Raw genomic sequence first — 19,132 nt, forward strand, 5'->3', positions numbered from 1 at the left:
TCGGAGCTAGGTGTTTAACATTTAATTGGCTGCGCCGCTGGCAGGTGACGACCGATCGCGTTATTCTGTGCCGGGGACGGAGGCGCCGGGCCGCGGGCTCGGGGCGCCCGGGCGGGGCGGTGGCGGGCCCCGGGCCCCGGGCGGCGGGCAGGGCCCCTCGGGCTCCCGTCGGCCTGCGGCGTGTTGCGCGAGGCGGGAACCTGCGGCGCGGTTCGGCCGGGGCAGCACCCTCGCACAGCGCCGTGCGTGAGAATCTGTGGTGAGGGCTCGTATGGAGCTGCAGGCGAGGCACTTGAAACCTGCTCCTGCGAGGTTGCCTCACTCAGGTTACCGTGCAAGGGGCTTCGGGAGCCCGGACGGCATTTGTTAATTCATTTTTTGGGAAACGGTTATGCCGTGGCTGTGTTTACCTCACAGGTATTTGAAGAAATACCTTTGGTCTGCATCTGACGCAGAAAACGGCGAGAGTTACAGAGCTGTGGCTTACGAAGAGCTTGCTGAGGTGGCCAGGGAGGGGCCAGCACCTGTGGGTTTGCGGCTGCCCCTCACTCGTTCCCTTCTGGCAGCCCTCAGACAGCAGTAGCCCAGTGCAGCGGCCCAGCGAGCCGCGGGCTCACACCGCGGGAGGTCTCCAGCTCGATCTGCTCGAAGGGTCAGCTCTGAGATCAGGCCAGGTTACTTCCTCCAGACAGATCCCCCAAACCTCTGAGGGTGGGAGCAGCACCCCCTGCGCCTCCCCCGCTGCCTGGCCCTCCTTGTGAGGGAAGCGCTTTTGTCATCGCTGCCTCAGCCCTTCTCCTTTCAACTTGTGCCCATCATCCCTCCTCTGGCTTCGTCTTTGCCGCATCCCTGGGCCCTGACAGGTCCCCGTGGGGCCCTGGAGCTGCTGAGCAAACTCTGGCAGCTGCTCCTCACACACATGCTCCAGTCCTGCCATCCCCAGGGTTGCCCGCTGCTCGCTCCGCTGCATCCATGGCTTCCATGGGCTGGGCCCCAGAAAGGGACACAGTGGTGCACATGGGGCCTAGCGGGTGCCAAGGAAAGCGGATGATGGCTTCCCTCATTCTACTGCCTGTGCCCCTCTTACTTCAGCCTCAGATGCTGCTGGCACTCCTCGCTGCCTGGCTGGCTGATGCTCAGCTCGTGCTTCCCAGGGCCAGCTGGGCCTTTCCAGCAGAGCTGCTGCCCACCCCGGCTGCCTCCAGCCTCTGCTGTTGCACAGGGTTATTCCTTCCTGGGGACGGGACTTTGGTCTGGCCTTAATGAAGTCTGTAGGGGTCCTGTGCCGTGGTCTGGTAGTGTTGGGTGAGCCACTGTCTGCCTTTTGGAGCGCCATGCCTGCCTCTGGGTGCAGGCAGAGCAAGCTCATTTCTGTCTACTCTCAGAGTTACAGGTGCCTTTGGGCTTGGTGACAGTCCCCTGGGGCAAAGTATTAATAAAATAAAATAATTCTCACTAAGTATCTAGGCAAAGAATCCTCAGTGGTTTGGCTGTTTAAATAGTGAGGTTAAATGAGGAGTAAAGACAGTAGCATGTGGTTTTTGAAACAAAAACCCAGGTGAAAGTGGCCTGCGTGTGCATGGGGCAAGACAAGGGTGGTCTCACGTGTCGCCAGGGCTGAAGGGTCCTAAAGGTATTTAAGCAGAGGTCCAATGTGACTTGGAGAGACTGTGGCCTCTTCCTCAGTTACCACTTCAGTCAAACTGTACATGTGCTTAAGGCTTTTGTGGGCTTGCAATAAACCAATCAATTATTGTTAGACTCCAAAGCCCTGTCAAAATTTCAGGTCATGTGCTGACTTGAGTGAGTTTCAGTTCAGTCGGTGTGTTCCAGCATGGCTTCTCATAAGCACAGCTGTAGTAGTTCAGATTAATAAAGGTAGAGGCCATAGCTGTTCCTCGAGGGCAAGTCCAAGGGTGCTGTAGCCGAGGGTTGAGGGTCGGGAGGGTCGGCCAGTGACAGCAGCAGCTTCCTGGTGGAGGAGGGTGGCCCTGGGCGTAGTTGGAAGGGTCAATTTACACGTGTTACAGCCCTGTCTCCTGGCAAAACAAGAGCATCCTTTTGTGGGGGTTCCTTTTGTGTTTTCGCGACTTTTCATCTTCTGGATAGATGGCCCTTTCTCAGAGAGAGGAGCCCCGGCACAGCATGGTCACTAGCCCTATTCGCTTGGCTTGGGCTTGGAGGCACCAAGCTAAGCATTTATGCTGAATAGTGTAATAAAGGCAGCAGTTATCTTCTGAGTGCCTGTACTGGCGAGTAGATGGCAAACCCACATTCTCTGTGGTGGAATTGCATGACCTTTTGATTCCTAGGCCCACATGTGCCTGCTAGGCTGTTCCCAGCTAGGATTCACAAAGTCCTGGCCTTCAGGATTTAACACCAAATTCCAGTTTTGTGGGATACCACTTTGCTACCATCTGCTTAATCTGTCTGAAGACCCTGATGGCATTTTTTTTGAAAGTGGAAATACTTCATGGTGGCTGAAGAATTTCCTTAGGGAGGGAACGTCAGACAGGTGCCAGATCTCTGGAAGGTCTCCTAAGAATAGTCTTTGCTTTCACATGGAATGGGCCAGGCAGGCGCCCTCACCATGTGGGATGTTGAACTTGCTGTTTGCGGCTGACAGCCTGTGGTGAGATTTGTTCTGTCTGAAAGCTAATCAAGTCTTTCTTGTTTATGTCCCCAGCAGAAACAGTGCAAGATCCAGTAATGTGCTGGAATGAGGAATGGTCTGCATCAGGGGCAGGGTTTGTTTGACTCAAGGGGCAATAAACACCTGCTGCAAGAAACAGCACAGGGGCTGGGATTCCCTGTGAGACACTACCAATCAATAACTAAAGTTTTTCTGCTCTCTTAATTTATTTGGTGAGCAGTCACTGATTTAATTGCACTCTAAATTATTAACTGTGAAGATTTGCTTTACGAAACTAATGTAGGATGCCTGCTGTGACTTTGTTGTGATATCCTTTGAGATGAGTAAGAACAGTCTTAAAAATCATTGTGATACACAGCACTGGCTCTGCCTATAGTGCACTGTGTGCTGTAAGCTGAGAAAAACCAGATACTGTTAATAAAGAACATTATAGAGTTCCAAGTGGACAGTTCCTTAATTTACTAAAATCGTAGTCATCAGCTGTAGTATGTTTTATGTTTTGCATACTCATCAGGACAGCTGGACTCCCTGCCGCTGCAAATCTAATTCTTCCTGGGCATTTTGGTCTGATGTGTGTTTTACTTTGGCCCCCAGTGCATTTTTTAAAAGCAAAATAAATTGTGGCTCTCTTGTTTTCTGTGGCTTCATTCTGCCTGTTAATCTGGTGTTTGTACTTGCCTTCAGCTTTTGTTAATGGGAAAAAGATTTTTCTCAGTGACAGTGATTTATTTTTCTGAACAGGCAGATCAGATGTTACCTTGGGAGTGTAGATGATACTGAAGTATGAGTGGTGGTAAGCACCCAGACTTCTGCTTGTCTTGAGTGGCAGAAGGCCAGGCTACGCACGTGAGGCCCAGCTGGACCTGGGAATGGGATGCACCTGCAGGTCCCATGGCTAGTCCAGGTGTTGGGCTGCTTCTTCATGTGTGGAGTTTCTTTAGGGTGTTTGTAGAGGGTATGTACTCCACACATATGGTGGCTTTTGATAGATGCTGTGCCATGGGGAAGGAAGTTGCTTGGCTTCTTTCCCGTTGTTCTGGTGGTCCAGAAAGTCTTCGTGTTCAGAGAACTTCACGGATGAGTATTATGGCTGGTTTCACCTGATGGGCGAGCTTGGCACCTCTTCCCCGCCTTGGCAGATCCATGTTAACTGAGATCCAGAGGTTTGCTCTGTTTCAGTAGCACTGGCTAGGTAGTAAAAGGTGTATGTGAATTGGGGAATTTTTCTTGTTTCTTATGGTATATGGTCCATCACTTTAAGATTCTAGTCAGGTGAGAAGCAGAGAGAATTTTGACAGTGACCTTTTGCTTTTAGAAATTTGAAAAATGTAATCTGTAATACAGTGCAAAGTGTATTCTCATCTGTGATAGTAAGGAAGATAAAGAAAATTTATTAAAAAAAAAAAGCGGACGCCCACTGAAATGTTATTGTTAAAACAGGGTGCTGCTGTTTCTTGATGACTGTAGTAAAAGTCCTATGTCTGGAATATCACCGTTGAAGAATGTGAGGAGATTACTTTGCTTGAACCAGTATTGATTGGGCATGAATTTGGGCAACTTGGCTCAAATTTAGATGCAAGTGAGGGAGGATTTTTAGCAAATTAATTACCTCCCCCCCAAAACCAACAGGAACAAACTGTGTACATTCAAGCATTCTAAATAACCTTAAACATGAAATTACTGAACTGACAGCGGTATGTAGTCACTGGCTGTGATACCACAGAAACAAATGTGATACTAATTTTGAGAAGAGCTTCAAAATTAGGCCTGGGAACTACAGATCAGGCAGTCTAGTTTCTGTGCCAGGAAAATTGTCTGTAATTCTAATAAAAACCCAGAATTTGTAGAGAGAAGAATTAACAGGATAAACAGGTAGAGAAAAAGGACTCCCAGAAATATCCAGAAAAATGGGCTTTCTGGACTTACATGATTTGACTGTAACAAACATTTTCTATAGTACTCTTTGAGACTGATGATTTTCCTTTGCTGTATGTTTCTCTAACATGCTTTTTTGTCAGTTCTGCACTTCGATCTGTTGTAGAGGATTTGGAGGTGACATTTGTATGTAGTTCTTAAATGTCTAAGTCTCTGGAAGAAAACTTCTCAGACATGAACTACTATTATGCTGTTATTGATAATAGGAGCAGGAGCAGAGACATAAATGAGACCAATGGTCTGCTTTGCTGAAGAGCTTGGTTCTGGCTGTCATCAAGTTGGGTAATTCATGACATTTCTGAGATAAATTGCTCTTGGGGAGATGCCGCAGAAGTGAGGGGTTGCATTACTTTGTGAAGCAAACAATGAACCCGAATCTGTGTCATAGCAGTTCTGTTACTGCATCTCTGAATATCTTCCTGTCTGTTTCACCCTTCTCATTTGTAAGCAGCATTCTGAATTTTATCTCCAGGCATGATCTGTGAGCCAGCAAAGACCGATGGAAGGAGCAGGTGGGCTGCCGAACGGGGAGGGGGGACATGCATGGATGCTGCTGGTGCCCTTTCCCCAGCGCCACACATGTGTGTGCTGTAGTCATCTGTTGGCACGAGGGAGCGTGAGTCTCAGCTGAACCTTGGGCTTAGCAATAAGTTGTGTGTTTTTGAGTGAATGGCACAGATTCCGTTCGGAGGATGAGGTCTTACCCTGGTTGCCCTTAGCCTGGAAAATATGCTTGCACCCTGTCCGCTGGAGCACTGAGTGAGTCTGAACCATTGGTCTCCATGGGAATTTCCAGAGGGGTCTGGGCCAAGCCCAGGCTTAGTACTAGTATGGCCCACTCCCAACTAAACTTGTCTCAGATCTGCTGGTGAACTGATCAGCTGAAATAAGCAGGAAAGCCGGCAGAAATTCTAGGTGAGCGTAGGCTTGCAGGGCCAGCCCCTGTTTGCTGCATGTGATTTAAATCCGAGTTCAAGCTGGTGCCCAGGGTATTCTGTGAGGCTCTGTCTGTGCTGGTTATTTTTGACAACGGAGGCATTCGCCTGGGCAGATAGCTCGGGCCGCTCTCGGCAGCGTGGCTCTGCCAAAGCCCAGTGGATCCAGTTGTGTTCTTTCCAATGGTTTGATGGGTTTTGGTTCAGGCCCAAAACATTTCCTTATTTCCTCCAATACCCTTTTGAACTTTGAATTTAATTCAGCATTTTTGAGGACCAGCCTGTTCATAATTTAAGTGAGAAAATATAAATACAGAGACTTCTTTGAAACTAAAGTTGCTACATCACTGTGCTCAGGAGGGAGTTGCATTTTAACTAGTTATATGGTCCGTGAAATATTAGATGAAGGTAGTAAATGAAAAGGAATGGGATTGAGTTTCTCCTCTGCCTCTGCTTGCAATTGCCAGTTGATAACATAAATCAGTACTTAGCACAATCGATGTAATCTGGTGGATTAAAATGCAAATGCAAACAGTGGATTAAAAAAGTAATGTAGAACAGTTGTTATAGTACCAGTGTTTAATCAACATTCATAACAGGGTAAGATAAATTGTTTGTTTAAAGTTTAATATATTGTTGGTAGGCTACCTGTGAGATGATTTTGAAACTCCAGATAAAATTCCAGTAAGTCTGTAATCAGTTTGGGGTTTTTTGATTTTTTTTTTTTCCCCAATTGTTCTTTCTTTCCTGGAGTATACTTGTGTGTGGTAACTCAGCCTAGCAACAGACATTTATTTTGAATTATCCTATTGAAAGATATGCAATCTTTCAGTACAGTGGCATTTAAATTTAAAGCCAAAGGAAACAAAAGAGATTGATCTTTTGTTGTGTAATTAAAACATACCCTGCCTAGAGAGCCCAGAGGTCAGGCTGAACATATTATGCAATATGTTGAGTGTATAAATTTTGCAAATGTGAATGGATTTAGAGTATTAAAAACTCAAACCATGTCATTTACTTTGTTATTTTCCTGTTTTCCATAGGGTGAAGTAAGATAAGGCTGTGCTAAGAAGTATTTAAAATATATCTGCTAATTATGGATGCTTCAGTTTCTGTATTCAACTGTCAGATCTTAGGTTCAATTTTTGGAAGTACTGATCTTAGATAGCTGTGATGGTTTAGCTCATGGGCAGAGCAGGGGAGGGCCCTGCTTGGATGATCTGCCTGGTCTGGTTCTCCATTTTTGTTGGTCTTACAGTTTTTCACCAATAAATAGAAGAGAGATGCAATTTGTTCACTTTGCGTTGTTCAATGAATGCATTAAAGAGAATCTTTAGTATATTGACTTGGGAACTGGAAAAGACTTGAGAGGTTCTTGCATTTCAGTTTTACTGCTCTGGATACAGAGGAGGACTTGTCCACATCAGGGGTCTTTACAGGGGAGAAGATTAGCAGAACTGTCCAGCCCAACTGTTCTGGCCACAGCAGCAGTGTGGTCCCAGAAGTCTTTTAGACCAAATGGCACTTCAGAGCCGTCATAGTACTAGCTGGCTGGTCTCTGTAAAATCTTGGGAGCACGGTATGGTGAAAGCAATCCATGTCTTTAGCTTTGACCTGTGCAGGCTGGTAAGCTGAGCGATGGGTTGTCCAGTGTCTGCCCACCGACCCGGGTGGGGCTGGTATCTTGCAGGAGAGGCACAGTCTCTCACTGCGCAGCTCTCTTCTAACGCCCTGGCTTGGATGAGGACTCGTTCCTGTCCTTCCAGCACAAAGCATGCTCTTCACGGGAGGACTGAGGCTGGCAGCTTGCTGAGTGCCAGAGCAATAGTGCGTCAGGATTCATGCAGACAGATGAGTGCACTTGCTTGCCTTTTGCTCAAACACTTTGGTTTCCTGCAGAGTACGTTTGTTTAGCTTGAGCAAATCAGTCACATAGAGCAGATCTGAGGATTTTTGGTAAAATGTAGTAGCTGTATTTAGAGGAGGGGGAAGAAAAGAAGTATTCTCATCAGTGCAAGCTGCACTTCAGACAAACTGCTGCTGTAGGTGACAGCCAGCAAAAACACACTACAGTAACATATGCTTTCTAGCCTGTAAATACCACAAAAGTGATGAATCTTGCCCTGTACAAGTTTTGTGCAACTGAATTTATGAATAAGTTTGTGGGACAAGCTTCCTTGGCTGTTTATTTAAATATCCTCGAGTCACTGTTGTGTTCAGATAAATGGTCCTTGAAACAGATGGGACAGTTCCTAAACTTGTTGTTGTGGGTTAGATTTCCTGAGTGGTTTGCGAGTTCTGTTGGTGTGAAGGCCAGTTGTTTTTTGAAACAGGCTTTTTTTGTTCATGGACAAATTAGTGGTTGGCCAGGCAAAATTTTAACAGGTGTGTACCTGAATCCCAATTGAGAAAATGGTTCAAAAGAGCAGTGTATTTTTTTGACAACTGAAATGGAAGCCACTTAGTTTTCTGTGGATTCCATTCACATTCCATTCCATTTCAAAGTGATGAATTTGATGTGCAGTCCCTCTGATGGTGAGAGCATTAAAATGAGGGAAGTGCCATAAAGAAATGAGTGGAAATGTGGATACTGAAGGAGACTTTGGCTGAAAACACAAAGAGGTAGTCTTCATCAGCACAGAGATTTGCACCCACGTTAATAAAGTGGATGCTAATTTTCAGTCCAGTGAAAATACTATGGAAACAGCATCCTGTCTTAAAAATATTTTTAGTGCCAGCAGTTTCTGCTAACATGAGTAGACTGAAGAAGGTAATTCTTTTGCATTGGCAGACAATAATGGCTGAGAGCTAGCAATGAAGACCAGCGGAAAATGCCCTTGTGTAGGTAAAGTCTGATAAGTGATACGCGTGGAGCTGGAGGCAGGACTGAATGGCCTCTGGAGGTGCCTCCTAGCTGACACTATTCTTGCGGGTCTTTGGCAGTGCTGCCAGAAACTCCCATCACTGCTGTGTCTGCTCCCAGTTGGGAGGCAGCAGCAGGAGGGGAGCGCAGGGTGTGTGGTGAGAAGGGGTGCAGTGGTGCAGGAGGTCTGGGGCAGGACATCCCCGTCCCTGCTGTTGTATAGTATGCTCATCTGCTTCCAACAGGGCCTGCGGCAGGGTGGACAAGGAGCCAGGTCTGTGCCTGCTGCACTCAGCCAGGAATCCAGCTCCAAATGTCGTGTGGCATGATACTGACCTGCCGAAGGTTGGAGCCTGTTTTCTGAGGAGACTGTTGCAGGAATTGGTCTTGAAGGAGACATTTGGAGCTGGGCACTGTTGGACCCTGTACCCTGGTGGTACACCGTTCCTGAGCTGCTGTATCTCATGTAGAAATCATGTCTTTCTAATACTAATCTTCTGGAGGCGATAAGATGTTCCTTTTTCATAATCTAATGGGCATTTACTTGACAGAATGCTGTGCACAATTCATCAAGGCAGCATTTTGTGCAGCAAAATATTGGGTAGGTCTGTATAACTTAAGCTGTAATAAACTGCCTGTCAAGGGGATTATATGCATCTGTATTTTATTTCAGATTTCTTGCAACCTACAATAGCCTTACAGACAAACACCTGGCTGGATATTTCAGCAACACCAGGATAAGACGACATCTTCAGAGATCAGGACTGGTGAGATTGAAAAGTTTTCTTTTATAAGAAAAAAAGAATTCTTTGTTTCTTATAATGTTGCACAAGTCAAACCACTGATGGTTCTGTTGTTTGTTGAAGGTATGTGTTGTCATTGGTAATGATGTGACAGCTAGCCAAACATGTGGAATTGTGCTGTGCCAGGACAAAGCCACGTGATCACACTGTGACTGAGGGTGGGTTTATTTAATCAAAACATTTCCCACTGCATTATTATCTACTGATGGTCAGCTAGGTATTGCAGGGACACAGGGCTGTGGTGCATAAGGCTGTGCGACTGGAGGCAGAATGACAAAGGACAGGTAAAACTGTGAAATCTAAGCATCTTTGACTCTACTGGTTGTTTAAATAGCTTCAGTGTTATTCAAGAGTATTTAATGAAAACAAGGATTTGGCAAAGGTGAAAGTGCTGAACATTTTTAAAAATACTTAACGCACTCCTGGGTGTGACTGTTTAGCACAGGCAGATGCGACCCTTGCACAGTAGGAGGGCAAGTATCTAATTCCCCTCCACTGACTTGGGCAGTGGCCTGTGAAGAATAAGATTGAGCCCTCAGCTGTTAGGCAGTATCACTGCTGCTCTCCTGCTTTCTCCATTTGGCTGATGGGACCCATGGGGTCAAAGAAAATACAGTTCTGTGCTGGGAAGGTGAGTTCCAGCACCGTGGCAGAAGCAGAGGTGGTAGCTAACCAGGAAGGGAACGTGGTCTTTCTGGGAGATTGTGCTCTGTTTAAAAACATACTTTATTCTGTCTTCCCCTTTTTAGTTGTTATATTTGTTTACGGCAGATCTCAAGGAGTGGAAGAATAGTATCCGAGAAAGAATACCAGCTAAATGCGATGAGGAGGGATCACCAAAGATATGTGCAGGAGTGCCTGGCTCACGCCATATTTCATAAGGTCCTTGACATGGAGGTATGCATTTACTAGTGAGGTGTAAGCCTGTAAAGACACTTCCCTATTGACAGCCAATGGCTGTCAACTTGTACTGGACTATTTTCTGTAGCCATGCCCTCATGCTCCCCTGAAAGGCACTCTTATACTGGGAAAGTCTTTGCGCTTGACACCCCCCCACATGAAACCTCCGCTGGCCTCTAGCTGTTAAACCATGCTGTCACTAGAACATACACTGTCCTGGCTCACTCACAGTCACCAGATTATAGCATGATGTTCACAGGGCTAGTTTGCTTAAAAAAATTCTAATCAAAACAAATAGTTTGAATGTGATTATGTATCTTACCTGAGTACAAAGTTTGGGCACGTTCCTGTTACTTATCAGGAAGGGAGTTGGTCCCTACAACTTTATAAACACTCAGTTGTTCCCTTGACAACGTTAACATGTACAGGTGTAATGCAAATGGATTGAATCAAAAGTAATTTTATAGCAGGGCTCAATGAGGGTAATGACCAGGGAGCAGACGAGTGATAAGCAGAACAGAAGCAAGTGTTCTTACATTTAGTTGACGTCTCATAATGTCCGTTAATGAGATTTCTCTTTCTCTTACATTGATAGAGACATCATCAGTTGGAAATAAAAAGGAAACTTGAAAATTCTGTGAGGAAGGAGAGGGTGCAGAAAATCAAGGTAAGACCTGACTGCTATGGAGTACTGGTGGGACATGGCAGTTTTGCCTAGTGTTAAATAACACCCACGAGCCAGGCCAGAGATTCACTAAGCCAAGTGTTCCATCTCTGATGTTTATGGAAAAGGTACAAGAAACAGGCAAGTAGAGGATGATCCTGCCCCAGGTTACATCTCTTTCTTCCTCTGTCTAGTAGTTCAGGAACTTCCGTTTGTGCACCTAATTCCTTTTGAGTCTACTTGTTTTGGTTCTGCGGTATTCTTGGTCATGGAATATAATTCTGAGTTGTATGAAATGGTACTTCCTTGCATTTCTGCACAGTAGTTAATATATCTGCTGTCTACTAATTCTGTTCTTTTACAAGGCATTTGTGGTTTTACATACATTTTCCTATTTCTTTTCAGTTTGCCAGGCTGAAGACTCTCAGTCTATTGAATCTTTCATATATGAGCCGTTCTGGGCTTCTCATTACTGTTTCCAATTTTTTGCCTTTTCTAGTTCTACTGTTTCTGTTTTGAAATGGGGAACCAGAACAGGATGAATAATTCAAAATATGTGTTGCAGTTCTCCTAGTAATTCTAGACATGATCTGCTTTTGATGGCTGCTGAGCGCTGAGATCACATTTTCAGTTGTTTGCCTCTCCACATGATATTTAGCAGAACCAGCATGTAAGTAATGAAAAGAGGTTTCAGAAGTCTTCACTTTGGTTTCCTGTAGGTAGAGCTTGATTCTGTAGTTGTAAGTGTCATGGAAATCCCACAGAATTCAGTGGTTCTTCTCCCCATGAAGACACTTGGACTCATATGGGAACAGTTGTTTTCATTTTTAGCTGAAATACACTCAACATCTTATTTCTTTATTAGGAGTCTGCATACATTGAGAAGAATGGATTGAGAAGCTAGCTGCTTCTCTGAACAGTTGAAAAGCAATGTCAAATCTTTCTGATTTTAAATAATGCATTTATGAGCAATTCATCAGTTAGAGAAAGATTTCAATGAAAAATGCTGATCACTATGGTAATTGCAAAGGCATTGTTTACTGACTGAACTCCTGCTGATAAAAAGTCACCACAGCGCAAGCAGCAATTAAAGCACCCTGTCAAAGGATTCTGGACTTGGATGATTTTGTCTATAAAGCAAAACAGCTTCTTTCGGTGCAAAGTATAAGGGAGACGCCTGCAGATATGTGATCTGTGTCTTTGTGGTGATGCCACACTGGGACACACAAACCTGGCTGGAATTAGCAGTGTAATTTAATTCTCACCTCATACATTCAGTGAGTTCAGCTGAGTAGCTGCTCTAAAAGGAAAGGAGAAAAGCGGATGACTGAGCAAGGGAGAGTGAGAGAGCGCTATCTATTTCCAGAAGGCTGGTCAGCCCAATGTGGAAATTTTGAGAAGAAAAGTTAGGGAGGTGCAGCAGTTGGAGCAAGGAAGTGGCAGATGCACTCAAGTTTAAAAAAGAAAGAGACCTTCAACCAAACCAGGAACTGGATGCAAAAACAGGCAGATGAGTTGAATCTGGGGGGATCAGAAGCTGGAGAGGGCTGTAGGCAAATGAATCAGAGGGGCGAGAGTCTTTTCCCCCGCCCTCTCTTATTCTCCCCATGATTTCCTTTCCTTCCTTAACGAGGTGTTTCATCGGATCTAGGCAAGCTGATCACCATAGCTGTCCAATGAAAGACAGACAGAAAGCAAGCTCAGACATTGCTGTTTGATTATCTAGTACCTCAGAGACATAAATTTCTGTTCTTTTAGGTGGAACAATTCAGAAGATTAGTGGAAGATGCTAGCCCTATGCGTTCCCCACATCCACCACTTGGTCCAAGAAATCGTTGTGGGTTCCATTCTTCAGTGGCTGGAGAACCAGCTGGTCGCTCACAACTGGTGAGTTTTTCCAAATCCTCCATATGCTGTAATGTAAGCATGCAGAGCTGGAAGTGTGCACATACACCTGTGACACTGTGCTTACTCTAGAGCATTGACTGCCAGATTGTTCCAGCTTAGGGTCTCATCTTCCATCACTTGAGGCTGATTTCCTGTTTGCAGGGTTGTGTCATCAAAGAGAAATCTGGAGAAGCTGATGTTGCAGGAATGGCACATCATAAACTAGAAAAAAATAGCTTTGCTTTGTGATAAATCTGCTTTAATGTTTCCCTTTTATCTGCCTTGTCACCTAAGGTTAGGCTGGTGTCAGTACATTAAGTATTGTCAGTGAGTACTGTGGCTGTAGGCAAGTTTACACATGTTGTAAAATCCGGAAAGCAGTGGAGGTCTTCTAGAAAACAGACTTGAAGGGGTGAAGTAAGACTAAAGCTCATTCCAGAAGGCTGTGCTGTGACCTCTGACTCAGAAACCTCTTACTCTGTTAACAGGCAGAGAAGGAATGTTAATATACTCTTGAAATATAATGGTACTAAAGTCTATGGGCAAAGGTCAAAGGTCAAATATATAGGTCAGTTTTAATTGAGTGTCCATTTCAATAATGATAATTGGTGCAGATTGAAGAGACTTTGTCCTGAATGACCTTCTTCTCTCCATACAGAGGGCACCTGGACCTGTAGTTGGTTATAATGGTGGACATCCTTCTCATCAACACCAGTCTAAGGAGCCTGCGTTTTCTAAGGTGGTGAGTTAACTCAGTTAAATGGTTTTCTTATGTTTGAACATTTTAACTTGATATTCTGAAGGGTATACAAAGAAAAGATGAAATTAAAATGTCAGAAAAGTGCTGAGTATTGAACAAAAATAGGCATCTTTTTGTTGTGCATTCTCTGTGTCCATGTGCTGAAGTCACCAAAGCAGCACACTGCTACAGTTTATGTGAGTTCAATAAGTTTGCTTTAGGGCTGCACTGTGAAGACACAGTAGCAAACCCCATATTTATGGCTAAGAGTTATTTCAGATGCTCCAGCTTTTGGTTGCTCAGTTAGAGATGCCTAAAGGGGTCTGGCTCTTTGGAGGCAGACCAGAAAATTTTATTTCCTGAAGGTACCTGAGACTCAATCATCACTTTCAAATATCTTGATCAGTGCTACTTTTTTTTTTCTTTTTTCTTTATGATGCTGATCTGCACTGGGAGCTATGCACTGAGATTTTGTAGCTGTTTTCTTTTTCCTTTTCTAGACTTCCTGGCGACCAAATACAGCTCCAGGAAATACGCAACACCCACATCGACTCCAGCCACTTCGCAGCTGTGCTGCAGTAGGTTCTGTACCAAAGACTTCAAGGCCTAAACAGAAGCGCCACACACTTGAACATGATCAGCAGTTTGCCGTTGGGGTGAGGCCATATTTCATTCTGAAAATAACACAATTTTAGGGACAGCTTTATAATACTGCTTTAGTACTGTAGTTTCCAGAATTGTATACTGCGGGCAACATGCCTTCCAAATGGGTATCACCTTTTATTTAAACTCTCCTTTTTAACCTTCTCTTAATTTTCAAGACATTGTCTTACTGGCTTAATGCCCAGTTCTTGATCACAGGGTGGGAAAATGTGGTGACTTATCTTTTATAGTATAAAATCTCTCTGTGTGCAAAATTTTCTCCCTCTACGTAGATTTTCTGTTATGTGGAGAGGGAGGCAGCCACCTGGTTAGCACCAAGAACTCAGGAATATTTTCACACAATCCTACAAGTTTTCATCTTTATCTGCAGCTGCAAAGTAGCAAAAAGCTCCTTTCTTTTGTTTTACCATTCCTCCTACTAAGTCACACTAGCGGGCTCAGAGAATGAGAGCTTTTTGGAGTAGCCAGACATGATCTTTATATGTATGCAGTTACTTTCAGGTGAGATTTGGACTTGCCTTCTGCTCTAGAAAAACATTATGTAATTGGCTTTGTGTTAGGAGTCTTCTGTGACTGGAGATTTTAGAATGGCACTGTGACCTGCTACCACCGACTGGCAAACACTGTCTGAATAGCTTGTTTCTGCTGTGCATTTGCTCTGTATTGCAGTGGTCACAATCCTTTCTCCAAGAATTTGCTGGCACTATCTACATCTACTCAAATTAGGGGTGATTTAAATGGTTTCTTCAATGCTCACTACTGATAAAACAGCTAAATCAGTCATAGATGATGAAGACATGATGCAGATGCAGAACTCTGATCCAGAACACACTGTCTGCAGAATTTATTCTCCAGACATGTCTTGCTTTGCAGGGCCCTGGTCCTCTGCATTTCATCCTGAAGGAGGACTAAACCTCTGCTACAAATGGGAAATAAGTGTTTTGAACCATTTCTTGTACAATTGGTGCAAAATGATGTGACTGTTGGAAGATTCTAGCTGCTCTGGAATTTGCTTGCTGGCTGAGAGAACTCAGCAGTGCTGTGGGGTTGTGCAGTATTCTGTCTCCTTGTGAGCAGAACTTTGCATGCTTACAAGTAGTACATAGTTTACAACGTTGAATGTATCTATGAAGGTGACATTTTCAAGCAATCTCCCTGTTGCTTTGCAAATTAAAAGGAGGGAGTTAGCACAGAAATGTTTTCATGAAAAAATTGCAGGCACCAAGTTACGGAATTGTTCTGGAAGTATGTGTGTTGCTAAATGTGAAGAGCAGTCAAACTATGGTTAGTTCAGTATGCTTGGTAACTATTTTTGCATAACCTATTTAACCTGGGAAAAATGTTTTTTGCAGGCGGAGAGGAGTGGGTTAAGACTTATGAATTCAGTGGAATATGTGACTGGTATATCCCCATATCAACTCCCAGTCATTAACAGTTACATGATACCAGTGCCACCTCCCCCCTTGCATAAGGGAGACAAGAGCATAAATGCCGTGAGAAATGGGATGCCCAGAGGGAGGCGATTTCGTCCCACCACTGCACCAAATGATGTAGAGCAACTTTTAACAAAGGTAAGTTATCTCTGTCTGCCTGTTTGTGTATATTACTTTCCTTATCGGTGTATTTGCCTAATGCTGAAAGATGTGTATACCTAGTTTGCATAAAGATTCACTGAATTTTGGAAAGGAAAAAAACTTAAAATATATAGCTGCCACCCATCTCTGTATACTAAAACATTTGGGTTTTTTCATCAGTTGGGGGGAAAAATGGTGCTTGAACAAAGAAGCCATAGGAACTCTTACTTAAGGCCTTCCATTTTAGTCAGTCTGATCCTGTCTCTGACCATATCTGGTACCAGAACTTCAGAGGGGTATATGAAATTCCTTGAGTGTAGGAAAGCTTCATCTGGTACACTATATCTTCAGCCAGTTTTGACTCATGTAAAGGAAACTGTAGGAACCCAGGATTGGGAAGGACGATACGGGTTGTTAAACGTGGTCCCTGCAATTTTGGGTAATTCAACACGATGGATTTTCAGTTCAAAATATTTTCCTGCCCTTCTGCATGTTACAAAACACTTTCCAATATAAGCAGCTCAAGGCCTGTCTTAAAAGACTGGAAGTCTCAAGTGTATGCCATACATATATATGATCTTTTTGTTCATCGTTTGTTAGAGTTGGAAGCTGAATGCATTTTTTTGTGTATTTCCTGCTGCAGAATGCTGGAGGATTCCCCAAGTCCCCATTACGCAGCAATGCATTTGTTACCATGGTTTTTCTAGGAAAAAGTGTGCATTTATCTCATGATGATGCTGATTACAGAGATGAAATCAAAGTCTATCAGCAGCATTGTGGAGGAGAAAACCTTTGTGTCTACAAAGGCAAGCTGTTGGAAGGAGGTAAGGATAAGGAGTCAAAGAGTTCATACTGATTTGGGCAGCATCTTTTTTTTTTTTTTTTTTTTTTTTTTTGCTAAAATGTTGATGTGATATCAAAATGATTTCAGCTGAGCCCAGTCAAGATGCATGCATCCAGGGATTTTTATACCACCTGCCTCCACACTAAAACTGTACCTGCTGTGCCATGATTGAAAGTTAGGTTACAATTACTTTTGCAGGTTATGGTAGAAGGAATTTAGAGAACTGATTTAACAAAATACTGTAGCTTAGATTAATTTTGTGTAGATATGTGTGGTTAATAAAGTAGTTATAGCAGTGAACTGTCCTTAAATAGGGGTTATCTATTTCTGACTTGCTATAATACATCAGTGCATGCTGCTTATTATTCCAGAAGAAAAAGTACATAGTGGGAACCCAGTTCCCATCTCTTTTATGTGGGTGCGATTCCATCACACCAGTAAAAGGTGAATTGTGTTCTGGGAAATTGTGGAGAGGAAATGGCTGGGAGATTTTCATTTATGCGGAAGAGTGATTTCACAGGTTGTAGCCCTCATTACAGCTCACAGAACCCCCTGTGTTTGCATTTGCATTTTCACTGGATAGGGGAAGATGGTGCAGAGATCCCTGAACTTCAGTCTGTCCCCTGAGGTTATGGGTGCGCTGCAGTGTGCCCACAGGTCTGGTTTGGGTTGTGTCCCAGCTGTGCAGTAGGTGTTCTCTGCGTGTGCCTCTGTTGTCACAAGCCCCATCCACACCTCTTCGGGAGCCTGCAGGAGTACAGTGTGGCTTCCTCCCTGCTGCAGTGTGCTCAGTTGACTTTAGAAGGATACTCTGACTTGTGAATAAAGGGAGTAAGACCCCGTTCCCCTGGCATGGAGCTGAGTGGCAGCCTCAGTGCCCTTAAGGCCTGGATGCCGAACAGTACCCTGAAATGGCTCCAGAAACAGCATCTTTCAGCTGCTGGGTGTTGCTGTGAGTACACCTGTATTAGCGCAGGTCCAGAGCCACTAATGTTGCAGCTGTACTGATCTGGAGCCTGAGTTGCACGCTGCACTGTGCTGTGCTGAGGAAGGCGTGCGTTGCACTGCCAGAGCTCTAACATACTGCACTGCACCATGTAGAGACACGCCAGGCATCCTGAACTTTGTGTGCATAATGTGCACTCTCGTAAGGCAACCAGCAGAGAGAAAGTTTTTGAGATGGGAGGCTCTGGTCCCTGTTCTGCTGTAGCAGAGAGCACCAAACTGACGATGTATTCACTTGTCATGGGGGTGTCCAGCTTGGTACTCTGGGGTTGGAAAGAGACAAGGCTGTTGTGTGGGAAGGAGGTAGAATTTTGCCAACTGATTAATACAGCCAAGAACCAAAGTACCTCAGAGGGCTGGGTGCTTTTGTGGTGGTGCAGGTGAGATGCAACAACTGCAGCAGGCTGAAGCGTAACCTTTTTCTTTGAACACTTTCCTTTCTGTGATTGCAGAGACCTTCCATTTTGTCTCAAAGAGGCACCATGGTTTCCCATTCAGCCTCACCTTTTTTCTCAATGGGATACAAGTGGACAGGCTGAGCTGTTGCTGTGAGTACAAACACCAGAAACGTTCCAGGCTGGGAGGCAGACATGGATACTTTGGGTTTCTCAATGTGGAGGGAGCATCTCCTTGCTACAGGTATGGAGATGAATACGCTGTGCTCACAAGGACTTAGCAGCCCAGTTTTTAGAGAGTTTATCACTTGCTTCCTCTCTTTTCATCTTTCTGGCACCCCACAGCTCTGTAGAACCTTATCTGTTTCTCAGCGCCTCTTGAAAGGTGCAGAATTGAGCTTATCCCTCAGGGTCTCACATCCAAGGATGCCATCAAAGCCAGCTACTTCTGTGCTGCCTTCTTCAGTCACTCTGTGGAGTGTGTGCAGCAGTGGACAGTGTTTGCACGGGATCTGTCAGCTTGTCAGGGGGCAGTCAGCTCTTCTTCCTCAGCGGTTGAGTCTGGAAGAGTAGGTGTGGGGTGGCATACAAATACCACTTACATGTTTCTGGTGGAAGTGATAATGAAATAAATATCAAGAGTGCTGCTGCTTAGTGAACTCTAGTTTTCAGGGGTTTCTTTGCGGTTGTGAGAACAAGATAATTTATTTTTAAATAGCTCTGCCTCTAAGGTGGGATTCTGCTGTAATACCCCAGGCTGCAGAATAAGACAGTACTAAATGTTACACAAGTTTCAGAAAAATCTGTGCAGAAGATTCTTGGGTTTGGGCAAAAGTCAATGCTGGGAGCAACAGGTACGGTTTTGCCAAGAGGCTTTGATTTTAATAAAATCTTCCTTTTGTGTGATTGTGAAGTCATGCCAGACAAGTAAACTTCTGCACCCATGGATAATTTAAAAACTTTTGTTCTTATTCTTAAGTAATTTTCAAAAGGGCAGCAAGTAGTTGGAAGAGGAGAACCTCCAGAGAGATATACTCTTATTTTTTCAGTAAGGACTGAATTCTAGAAAAAAAAAATCTACTTCGTTTTACCATATTTTTTCCTACTACAATTGCTACTACTACACTACTACTACAATCCTAACGTGATTTATGTGTATGCCTTACTTAGTATGTTTGAAGTAGTGACAAGCATCAGAATTCAGAATGGATATAATTGCTGCAGAGTTTAGGAAATGGCCAAATCTCAGGTTTTGTGTGATTTCCAGAAAGA

General features: G+C 44.3%; 1 protein-coding gene across 1 annotated transcript in view; it reads left to right on the forward strand.

Annotated features, from left to right (window-relative positions):
* Window positions 1–19,132, forward strand: part of ERICH3 (glutamate rich 3) — a gene marked incomplete at its 3' end in the record, with an annotated part of 46,126 nt that overhangs the window by 4,372 nt on the left and 22,622 nt on the right. The window contains exons 2-10 of the mRNA XM_080407693.1: window positions 9,060–9,153; window positions 9,961–10,086; window positions 10,685–10,756; window positions 12,512–12,640; window positions 13,299–13,382; window positions 13,880–14,035; window positions 15,395–15,613; window positions 16,260–16,440; window positions 17,918–18,104. Of these exons, the coding sequence (XP_080263819.1) occupies window positions 9,060–9,153; window positions 9,961–10,086; window positions 10,685–10,756; window positions 12,512–12,640; window positions 13,299–13,382; window positions 13,880–14,035; window positions 15,395–15,613; window positions 16,260–16,440; window positions 17,918–18,104 (1,248 nt within the window). The remainder of the gene's footprint in view (window positions 1–9,059; window positions 9,154–9,960; window positions 10,087–10,684; window positions 10,757–12,511; window positions 12,641–13,298; window positions 13,383–13,879; window positions 14,036–15,394; window positions 15,614–16,259; window positions 16,441–17,917; window positions 18,105–19,132) is intronic.

This window comes from Falco punctatus (assembly GCF_963210335.1).
Source record: "Falco punctatus genome assembly, chromosome: 11".
Lineage (NCBI taxonomy): Eukaryota > Metazoa > Chordata > Aves > Falconiformes > Falconidae > Falco > Falco punctatus.